This window comes from Melanaphis sacchari, unplaced genomic scaffold, assembly GCF_002803265.2.
Source record: "Melanaphis sacchari strain LSU unplaced genomic scaffold, SCAv2.0 Contig31_pilon_pilon, whole genome shotgun sequence".
NCBI lineage: Eukaryota > Metazoa > Arthropoda > Insecta > Hemiptera > Aphididae > Melanaphis > Melanaphis sacchari.
Genome location: NW_020271193.1, coordinates 4,532,834 through 4,545,253, shown reverse-complemented (window position 1 = coordinate 4,545,253; position 12,420 = coordinate 4,532,834). Strand labels below are relative to the sequence as shown.

At 23.9% G+C, this 12,420-nt stretch overlaps 1 protein-coding gene across 2 annotated transcripts; it reads left to right on the top strand.

Annotated features, from left to right (window-relative positions):
* Positions 1 to 516: 516 nt before the first annotated feature.
* On the top strand, positions 517 to 12,395 carry LOC112596434 (ninjurin-2-like). Of its 2 annotated transcripts, none has more exons than XM_025342108.1 (4): positions 517 to 755; positions 9,909 to 10,320; positions 11,751 to 11,948; positions 12,006 to 12,395. In XM_025342108.1, exons 2-4 carry the CDS (start codon positions 9,991 to 9,993, stop codon positions 12,228 to 12,230), a joined length of 753 nt encoding a protein of 250 aa, XP_025197893.1. In that variant the 5' UTR covers positions 517 to 755; positions 9,909 to 9,990; the 3' UTR covers positions 12,231 to 12,395. The 2 variants fall into 2 exon arrangements, with proteins under 2 accessions (XP_025197893.1, XP_025197894.1); XM_025342109.1 differs by lacking the exons at positions 9,909 to 10,320; positions 11,751 to 11,948; positions 12,006 to 12,395 and adding exons at positions 5,326 to 5,577; positions 5,640 to 5,837; positions 5,908 to 6,338.
* Positions 12,396 to 12,420: the final 25 nt, after the last annotated feature.

Sequence of the window (12,420 nt, the reverse complement as noted above, 5' to 3'; positions counted from 1 at the left end):
GTATACGGTTGTGGTAACTTGTTCAGTTGTTCGCCTATTATAGGGACTGCAAATTTTTGATGCCTATAGCCGGAAAAAAAGATAAATCCGCCTCTACGACACAACGAAAAAAACCTGAAACGCTCATAACACTAAAAATATTTTACATCTAACCTTACACTATTTGAATACCATATTTCGTATGCACAAATATTAAATACTACTTAACAGGTACATTGCAAAGATGTAACTTTTACCATAAAAGATCAATATTACGTTAAGTACTTAAAATAATATGATACAGTTTAGAGTTTTTACGATAATATGTTATACAGCGAGAAATAGGTTATGTTGAATATTTTCTTGATGCGTATTGCGTTGGTAATCTTCCGTTAGTCTGCTAGTATAGTCCCCTCCAACTGAAAACTGACGAGTTTTACAGACGATTCACACTCCAACCTACACGAGATCGGACCTCCACCTCCATGAATTCGGATGAAATAATAATAACAATAATAATATTGTGGCAGTGGTTGTATGAAGTTTGATGAACCCGTTCGTACGGCGTCCGTGCAGTTCGTAATAATAAACGATTTAAGAATATTTTAGTAAAACTTTTTTTTGTTCGTTTGTTGTTTGTTATTAGTTTTTTTTTTTTTTTTATTTTGGGTTTTAGCCACCGTCTAAAACACAATTAGTCGCAATAGCAGTCATTTGTCCCCGAAAGTTTGGCATCGCTTACCTGGATGGTAACACGAAAAGCGGTCGTAAATCAGGTAAAGTTTCTTAGTTAAATTTTATTTCGTTTTATTTTTTTACGCCCACGGTAATAAATTACAAGTTCTCATAGTGGCTATTATAACATAATATTTTAATTATTTAATGTGTATACTGCTGCGAAACTGCGTATGAGTCTGTCATTATAATAAATACCTATCCAATACAAAACTTTTAAGATACACATGCAATCTTCGTCTCTAATGTCTTTGTCAAGGTATATTCACTAATGACAGCCTAAATTTGTATATTTGACATGTTTTAAAACACAGTTTTGTGGTTTTTACATTGGATTAATAGTAAATGTATATGCCATTTTAAAGACGATAAGTTTGTTATCAGTTTTCGATTGTCGATTCTTTTTTTATAATTTAACATTAAAGCTATAGTTTTTATAGCGACAATAGATAAGTAATATAATAATTTTAAAATACTCGCTTATGACAACTAATGTATATGAATTTGTAAAACATCCTACTAGAAAGATATATGTATTTTTTAAACGAACCATTTAAAATCCCATCGAGTATCTCTGGCACGCTTTATTTCTAAGAATAAATCCTAAAATTATTAATTAACAACATTGAAAATATATTTACCAGTATTTGTATATAAGAAATAATTTTTAATATTTTTATACATGTACGTAATAAAACGACTTTACTGTAGATAGTTCATAGATCCATATTATAAAACCTGAAATACGTTAATAACATTTCATGCAATTATCACTTGCAATCTGTTTCTATTAATTGGTATTTTAATTATAGTTTTTGAATATTTATAAGACTGTGGGTAATAACTCCGGTCGCGACAAACAACAGTAATATAGGAACTTACGTAATATAAATTAATTAGTATACTTTATTTATATTTATAACTGAATACAGAATATTAATAAATAGGAACAATTTATAAACTTTTTACTATAACTTTATATATTTGTAGGTCATGTTATTTTACATACAAGCTAACAAGCTGCACCCGAGACAGGGGGAGTTATACAAACCTAGCTAATTGTTACAAAAAATGTATCTTGTGAATTCATCTGGAAAAGTGAAATATTTAGTTAAAACAAATACATAAATAACTTGTGATTATTTATCTAGATAAGATAAAATATATAAAAATAATTATCTAGATTTATTCCAAACACTGTTCATGAAGTATTCTGTTATAATCATTTTTATTCTTTGTATGGTGTTGACGTGTTGTTCTTATCTTTTTTTTATTTTTATCAGACTATACTGAACTTTTTTCTCAACCAAAACAATGACAAGTATTTAATATACCCCGAGACTCAATATTTTGAAAGGTCACTACTACTAAATGCTAAATAATATAAATTTCTACGTTGAATTAGTTCTATAATTTCTATTTTCACTACATTATAAACAAAAAACAAATGGAAACCAGGAAACTATCTGCCTATGAATAATAATTTAAAATTACTATTTGAGTGTAATTCTATGATTTTATTTATTATTATTATTATTTAAGGTATGAAAGTTGTTTATTTATTTTACGATTGACATTATCTCTCACACTTCTTCACTATAACTTATTTTATTTTTAGAATTGTTGATTTTAAAAATCTAAAGATGGATGATGGCCAATTCTTTTAATGTTTTTGGTACATATTATTTTAATTCAGCAAATGTAAATTAACTCATTAATCACAGTAATTATTTAGATAGTTCAAGTTCAGCTATCAGTATTGTACCACATATTTAATATTGTAATTTATAAAACCAAAAGCATTGGTTATAATACGAATAGGTGTATGTTTAATTTAGTTTTAAAAAATATAATTTTAAACAAAATAAAATAGGAAGTGTTACGACTTCTTCAAACAAATAATTTCACTATCTTAGTTAACCATCACATATTCTTATAGTTCCTTAAGGTACGGATTGTACATATCTTAAAGAAAAAAAAAAATTAAATAAATAATTTAATAAAATTGGTATAACGCCTTCTTTGAAAATCTCAAGATAATAAAAATGGAACATAGCGATAAAGTTAATAAAATAATAATTTATTTCACAAAGGTTATTTACGCTTTTTTCTTGTATCAAAGTTATTCGTATTGTTTTTTAAGTACTTTTACTTAAAACTTTAAGGTTATTTTTAATATTGCCTTATAAAAAATGTTCAACCTGCAAATTGGTTACATTGGCTTTAATTAAAGATATACTCGAGACGGATAACTTATAATTGATACATAAACAATTTCACATCAAATACAGCTGGAGCTATAGTTACAATGTGTGTGAATAGTCGAACGAACACACGTGTTATGCATTGAAAAATAATGATATTATTATGTGTGGAATATAAACTTTAGTTTCTGCATAATATAAGTGTGATATAGATTGAAAATGTATGAGTTGTTGAACCAGGTTCATTATTGGAGAAGTCGGTAAGTGAAAAATGTTTGGTCTGGTTTGATAATTTGGGAATCATTGGAAATTAGAACTATTTTGTTGACTTTTAGTTTTATTTTTGGCACTGTTTAAAGAGCAATGAAAAATTTTCAGCACTCGGTTTAAAGAGGATAAAAGATGAGAAATCTGATATTGGATTTTGCGGCAATCACACGGGTGTAAAGACAGCGACCTGTGATTGGTTTTACGTAACTTAGTAATATTTATATAGTTTATAAAACTAAATACAATCTTATTTAATTTAGCAGTGAAAGTTTGACATTTAACTTAGGTAAAATAAAGAGATACTTAATGTACAACCAGTTTTATTTTATGTCTTGTATTGTATGTGGCATGTGCCAGTTAGTTAAACGTTTAAGTTGCGTAATATTTGGCCAACGAAGCAAATGAGCTTAGGCAGCACTTAGTTAAATAATATTTAAGGACGTAAACAAAAATAAAAGAAAATTCTATAAAATAGTTGTGAGTATTACTGGAGATATAACGGGGTTAAACTTTAGACTATATTCTTACTAAGAATAATATATTTTAAGGTTAATTGCATTTAACTTATTCTTATCAATAGTATTCTAGTCACATAAAATATAGTATACTCATTAAACTCATTAAAACTACATTAATTGTTCATGCTTATTTAAGCATTACAAACATTACAAGTCTTTGATAAATCTTAATAAAATCGATAAAAAATAATAATAATAATAACTTATAAATATGGTTTTTCAAAATATTTGTTTATTAATGTAAATTAGAAAATATCTATTAAATTTATTTTAAATTCTTTATTTATATTTAAATATAAATATGTCATTACTATTTTTTTTTAATTATACAAATGTATTATATTTAACGTTAATGTTTCCGAACATATTTAAAAAATAGTTTAGTGAATAATGTTTGATTTTATTACATTGCTATCTACTTTCTAATACTTAATAGGTAAGTATAATAATTATCCTATTATGACTATTTTTTATTTAACTTTTAATTTTATTGATAATTTACAGATTAAATTTTATTTGTATTCATCAAAAATGCTAAACACGAAGATAATAATTAAGGGCATAATATTTATGAAGCAGTACATATAATATTAAACTATTACGTATTTCCTAACCACAACATTGTTTTGTCATTATTGGCACATATAAGTTAGTAATTGCTAAAATCATAAAATAATATAAAAAATAATTTTACATTATTTGTTTAATGATAAAGTTCTTTACTAAAAATATGATATATAATTGTAATAAAAAAAACTAACAAAAACAAATTTAAGTTCAGGATACTGAAAACATCAATGGCGGTTATCACAAATAAATATATCTATATTTATCAATATAAAAGATAAGTATAATTTTATTATTGTTAACATTTTTAAATTAAGATAAATAAGATACAATATTTTGTAAAAAATTAATTAAACGTCATATATAGGTGGTAGTTATACATTGTAATTCACCTAATTAAAAATTACGTAGTTTAACTTTAAAGCCTGTATAGATTTTAATATATATATATATAAATTTATTTTTTATCCAATATATACAGGTTATAAATAATAAATATATATAACTTGTAAATACATACAAATTGCGTTGTTGTAAAAAAACATAAGATCATAAGATGTAAGGGTACAAATTATTTTTTTAAATAAAACAATATAATAATTATTAATAGTATAAAAAACAAGTATTTTGTACTAACAAATCAATATTTAAAAGAAAAAAAAGAATTTACTTTACTTTTTTCTAAGCTGTAAGTTCAAAACTAAGATAAAGCTGCTGTTTCTACGGTCACTTTAAATTTTATTGAAGAAAAATTCCCAACTCATATGCTCAAACCATTGGAACGGTTTGATATGTAGTAGGCGTAAAAAATAGGTAGACAGCTGTACACCATAATGATGTAATTTTTTACCATAATTTATGAAACTGATATAAATTAACAATAATCATTGCATATAATATATTCTCATAAAATACTATATTTTTAAAATATAATCTATTTTACATACCTGTTTGTTAATAAAATAAAATGAATAGACTACCCGGACTACTGCATAAATAGTTATATTTTAATACCGAATATATTAACTATCTTTATATTTTGTTTGTTTCAGAAAATTGTGTAGATCATGGAAAAACCCATTTTAGAACAATATCAAATACATGAAAATAATAAAAACCAAAAAGAAAAAAATGCTTCGGAACAAACCGATTCTACAAATTTTACTAAGATACAAAATAATATCAACGATATAACTGATCCTTCTCATGTAGAAAATGGCAATTCCTCGGCACAAATTGGTCAACCTACTGAAGACAATGAACTCCAACCTATTATAAATAATAAAAATGGAATTTTCGGAAATGTAAATACAATAAATACAATATTTAAATTACGTTATTGAATATAAATAATTTATTTTTTCAGATACTTGGAGAATCTGATGATGACACTTTAAAAGCTTTTGATTTATATAGAAAAAAGAAACTTTTAACTCAAGGTATGATGGACATCGCGTTATTTTCCGCAAATGCCAATCAATTAAGGCATGTCTTAGAGACGTTTGATGGCCAATACATTTCATACATTTGTGCAGTACTTTTATTGATAAGCATAATTCTGCAAGTAAGAAAATTAAATTTCGAGTATTTTTGAATATACTTGTATTCTATATTAACGTATTATTTTTTATTAGATTTTGATTGGCATGACTATGCTTTTGAGTATTCAGTACAAAGTAACTAATTGCAATGAACGAAAGATGGCGTTTAAGATCGGAAATTATGTTATTGTCGGAATATTCCTCGTAACTGTGGTTAATATTTTAATATCTGCATTTGGAAAACCAATATAATCATACTACAGTTTTATACATGATTTGACGCAAAAAACTCAAATTTTATTTTTTATGGACTTTTATTGCATTTTTTTTGTCCCTTTTTCATAATATTTTCTAAAAATGATACATGCTTATTTCTTAGTATTGTGTAATTAACTTTTAAATTAAGAGAAATAAATCTTCTCAAACCACCTACCCCGTCTATTTTTACCAATGTATAATATGTTCAACATATTATGACGTCTTATACATAATTATTACTAATTACTTTTTATTGTTAATTATTTCTATCGTTATTAATAAGTACCAAATAAAACTTGATCATATCAATTTGAATATTGAAAATACTTAAAATTTAAAAAAAAAATTGTATTTATTTGAAAACGTTTAAACTTATTACAATATAGTATCTACTTATTGATTTTTATACTTCTACATGACCGATATTTAATAAAATTACCACACTATACCTAATCATGAAAAAATATCAATCTTCACATACCTCAATATTCTTGATTAAAAAGTATTGTTGAAATTTGTTTATGTAGCGATCATTAAGCTTACATTAGGAAAATATTTTTTTTTTATTATGCATGTGTAACCTACAATTTACTTTTATTTTGTACGTATAAATATAATTAAGACTGCTATTATAATTACATTTATAGTGATTACTAATTAATTTAATAAAATTTTTCTATATATATTCTTTTTTTTATATAAACTATGCCTTTTAATTTTATTTTAACATTATTCAAGGTTAAGTCAAATTTATGAATTTTAATCATTCATAAAATTATACGGGTAATATAAGATATTTGATCTTGTTTAATATTTACAAATACAATATATAAATATAATGATTTAAATTGATAACACAAATGTACAACACCAAATATAGAATGTTACAATAATTTTTTTTATTAATACTTGAAGAATACTACAATATTGATTACAAAGCTAGAATTTAGCAAGTTAAAAATAATTTGTAATTAATTAACATAACGCATGACTTATTTTTATGACTGTTCAACTAATAACTTTAAAAGTATGTAACTTATTTGTACTTAACATGTTAACTTCAGTTTCATAGCCACTTAAGAATACATACCTCATAATGCTTAAACTTTTTAAGAATTATTTTTTTGAGAAGTAATCGATATTTTCACCAACTTATACAATCTTTAACATCTAAATTTAGCAAAATTCAAGTAATATTTGTTTTATCTCTAATTTAATTGTGTATAATTATTTAAAATGCAACAATTATTGTTGAAAGTGTAATACTGTTATTTGTTGGATTTTATTGTTCATAATATTGATTGTACCTATTTAATTGTTATAATTTATCAAAAATAAAATAAATATTAAACCAAAAATTTAATGAAATCTAGTCATAAGAAAATGTAATTTGATTGCGATAAAATATATACTATTTTTATTGTATTTGTTTAATTATAATATCGTTTTAAAACCTTAATATCTTGCATTATTTTTATGTTACTTATGTTTTAAGATATTTATAAATAGTTATAAAATGTAAATTTCATCAAAGATATTTTTGTAATTATCATTATTCACTGTTAAATAATAGTTTTCAAGCAATGAGTTATTTTAAATTTTAAGCTTATGAATAAATATAACTGTTTAACAATGATGAGTTTTTTTTTGTCCAAGAACACTATTTTTAATAGGAAAAAAATATCCATATCCAGATCATTAACTTCTAGAGGTTTTCGGTAAAAAATTTAATCTAGTTTGTACTTCACAGGGTAAAAGCAGAAATCAGAAATATTCTATGCTTAAAATAGTCATTAATATTGTTTATCAGCAATAAAAAATGATGTACATTTTTTTTTACTTTTTAGAAACTATTGGTTTACTATAATGAACCATAGTAGAACCATGGTTCTACTATGAGTAAAGTATATATAAGTTTCTTTTAGAATAAAATAAACATTAAAAAACTATTAGCTTATTAATTATATACACTATTACTTATTGTATTAGCTAATAATATTGAGTAATATTGAACGAAATAATATCATGATAATTAGTAATTACTTATAAAAATATATGAGATTTGATTTAATAACCATATACGTATAATATATAATATAATGATTAATAAATATTTATTAATTATTGTACTATATCCTTAGAAACACACGGTGATAAACCATAGACGGTTTCCTCTTAGAATTGTTTTATTAAGTATCTAAATAATTATGATTCATCATTAAATTCAAATTTTATATATCTATTGTGACATACTCAATCATTATGTGCATTCAATATCTTACTATACATCATAGTACGTGAATCCAGGGTTTTACTAGGGATTAGGTTATACTATAAATGTCGTGTTATATAATTATTGTATATTTAGGACAGTTGAACAACGTCCATTGTTTATTTATTTACGTTTAAAATATATTATAATATTTCAATCAACAATATGAAAAATAAATTTATCGGTACATTAAAAAAATATTTTTAATTAAAGTTACTAAATTTAAAATATTATAAATAATAAAAAAATATTAAAATATATAAATAACTGTATAAACATACAGATCCAAAATTATAAGACGAAATCTAATTTTATTTTGGTTTTAGAAAACCTATCAACAACTTTATTCTTACTATTAAGTTTATTACAATGAATAAAAATGTAAATACGAGTATGAGCAATTACGACAAGAACGATAGGATGCGAGACGTCACGTCGTTAATCAGCACGATTAGAAAATGTAATAATAATAAATAATAACATTTTTTTAAAAAATTTGGGAAATTTATGAAATCTATCTTTCCTGTAGCCTCTCTTGTATTCACATTTAGTTACCAACTTTCTTACTCGCAGTTATCAAAAAGTTATTTACTAAAATTATTATTTTACATTACAAAATAGAAAATAATCTAATATTAGTTCCTATGCTACATTAACACAAACAAATCAAACACATACCTATAATAGTTATAATACACGCCAAAGACATTTAGCATAAATTAACAAAAATAAAAAACATCCATTACCAATAATCAATATTATTGATTATAAATAGTATTTATGTATTTAGTCTTTAATAATTTAATATGGTCATGCAATTTCAATTTTATATAATTAAATTCAATCTGAAATTTTCAAATAATGATCAATTAACCTATATGGGAAACACAAAAAGGCTTTCAAGAGATCCCATGAAAATCTTAAATCATATAATATTGTTGTTTGTTTACATTTATATTCATTTAATATTTCAATTGACACATAATATTACATTATATTATTATTTATTATACCATATAATGCATCAAACATGTGTACGTAATACATAAATATCTACTGTTAAATTTTGTTTAAAATAAAAAATATTTTGTTTTCTGACGAATACTAACAGTTATAATATAATATAATAAATAACAAAAAAAAAAAAATTAAATATATATATATTTATTTCAGAATACTAATTGATAATTACAAATAATATGTATTAAATAACAATTTAATAATTTTTAATACAAAATAATTTATTATTTCGTAAAATATGTTAAGAAAATAATAATAACGCACACCTGGAGTTAAAAAAATAATTATACGTTATTTATTAAATTATGTAATTTTATATTAAAAAAATACTAAGAAATCGTTTGTATCATTTATATACGTAATAATACAATTAATATGTAATAACGTATCTATATATCATATATGCTCACTAAGTTATCCTTATAAATAAAAATTAAGTAAGTACACGTGTTCTCAAGGTTAATAAATGATGATATTGTTTGAATAAAACAACTAAATATAGGAATCCCCTACTAATATATCATAGTAATTTTTTTTTTTTTAGAAATACAGACTGAATATCGGAAATCACGTCGATAGATGGACATTTGTTGAAACTAGATTCGACCAGTAGTTAATCAAAGACAATGCCTGCGTGTCCTCCGTCTCACTATAGTACCGAACAACAGGTATTAAAGGATCGAGATCAAGTGCACACCAATAACAACTCCGAAACCACCGAGCAAAAACTAAAACACGCTGCAGCACAAACGCCTAACAGATCGACCGACATTAAGACCCAACAAATAGAGATGAACGAAATAGTAACAACAAACCGTAGTTCAACAGTAGATTTCTCGACTGATCATACCGATACGAATGGTGCTGAAATGGGATTAGTAAATAATCAAAACGACAAAGAACTCCCGGCGGACGACGACAGTTTATTACCGAACCAAACTGTTATAGCCAATGAGGTGTGTATAAAATGCAAAATTAATAAGTGGTTATGTTTCCATATGTTTTATTACTTTTATTTTTAAGATGTTACCTATGCACTACATATACATTTAATTTATATAATAAGCATATATTATATCAAAGATTAATTCATTATTTACAGTTAATCGCAATCACTTTAATACATAGACATATGGAGAAAACCCATCTATTAAGGAACATCTAATAGTTAATTCGTACAATTATTAAATGCATAAATTAAAGTTTAGAGTATAAGGACTCTCTGTATAAATTTCTTTTTAAGAAACAAGGAACACTACTGAGGGCAAGATTTAGCCAATAGTAACAAACTGTAGGTACTAATAAGTATATGTTACGTGGGTTTTCTTGATTTCTTAGTCAATTTCTGAATCGTTAATGTTGTGACTCAGTCGTTATTAATTTATAGTGGGCCAGTAAGTTTTTTTTTAGAAGTATTTCAGTCGATTTATAAGGAAGAGCAATATACGGTTGATAAATTAGCCAGTATTTTTTTAAATATTTCAACTCTTTTTAAACTATTTATAAAAATTTTCATTATACGCTGGATAAAAATAGTTAAAAATTTGATACAAGATTTCTTACAAGTTGTTTATTTACCAATTAAAACATTTCAAAAAATTACAGTCATAATATTTATGAATTTATAAACGTTTGAATTTCGAATTTCGATAAAATTTGTGAAATCTCAAAAAATTTCAAATTTTTTCATAGTAAATAATTTTATAATTTTTAAAAATTTTATTTTTTTATTCAAGACTTAAAATTTAATGCAAGGTTCTTTATATGTTTTTCAAACTATTTAACAAAAAAAAATTCTACTTACATGACAAATTAAATTTTTTTTAGCATATTAAGTTTTTACTATTTTTTTCTCAAAGATGTTTTACATTTTTATTTTTATAGATGTCGATAAAAAAATTTCACTCAGTCATAAAACTTGAAAATTAAATACAAGATCCCACATAAGATGTTCTTACAGATACGTAAAAATATTTAGAAAACATATTATGCACAATTTATTTTTATGAGTAATTTGAAGTTTAAATTTGAAGAAAATTTTAAATTTTAACTATGAAAAACAATATTTATTGTATTGTTGTTATAGCTTAAAAAACATTATTCGTGGGGACATAAAATGTTTACGTATATTATTATATTTAATACACACAATGATATTTTTAAGAACAGCGTTTTCGAGAAAAAAAAATTAATTTAATATAAAATAATATAGATACCTATTGTAGGTACTGATAGTAAAATAAATTTCTTAACTTAATAGCAATATTAAAAAACATACTAAATCATAAATTAATTTATAAATATAAATATATATATATATTTATATCATGAAACAGATATTTTTGAAATGATATTAAAATTAATTTAAAAAAAAATGTTATTCCAGGTGATAGGAAATATAGACGATGATACACCAAGAGCGTTCAACATATACAGAAATAAAAAGTTATTATCTCATGGTATGATGGACGTTGCACTGTTTTCTGCAAATGCAAATCAATTAAGATATGTATTAGAAAATAGTGATGGTAGCGCTCTTTTCGTCATTTGCATTGTGCTTTTGTTGATTAGCATATTTTTACAGGTAATTCTACAAGTTATTAATTTTAGATTTACTAATTATTTAATATGGTCGTATTAGATTTTAGTTGGTGTAGCGCTTTTACTGAGTGCTCGGTATAATGTGACTAATTGTGACCAACGAAGAATGGCATTTAAATTGGGAAACTACGTCATTGTTGGTATATTCCTCATAACGGTTGTCAACATTTTTATAACGTCATTTGGAGGACCAGCAGTAATTTCACCTGCAGTAGTGTTGTCAACTTCTGTGACTGTGACTGAGTATCCAGATGTATTATTATAGATCATGGCTATAGATTCTATCTCCGTTAAATATTAAAATTAATCGTATTTTAAATTGTTATCGATAAACAAACTAAACCCGCGAATTTATAGCTTTTTAAGACTAAAGTTTAGACTAATAAAAGAAGAGTACCTAATTAGATAAAGGATATAAAAAAAAAAAAAAGTACAATGATCCATCTTTCCAATCA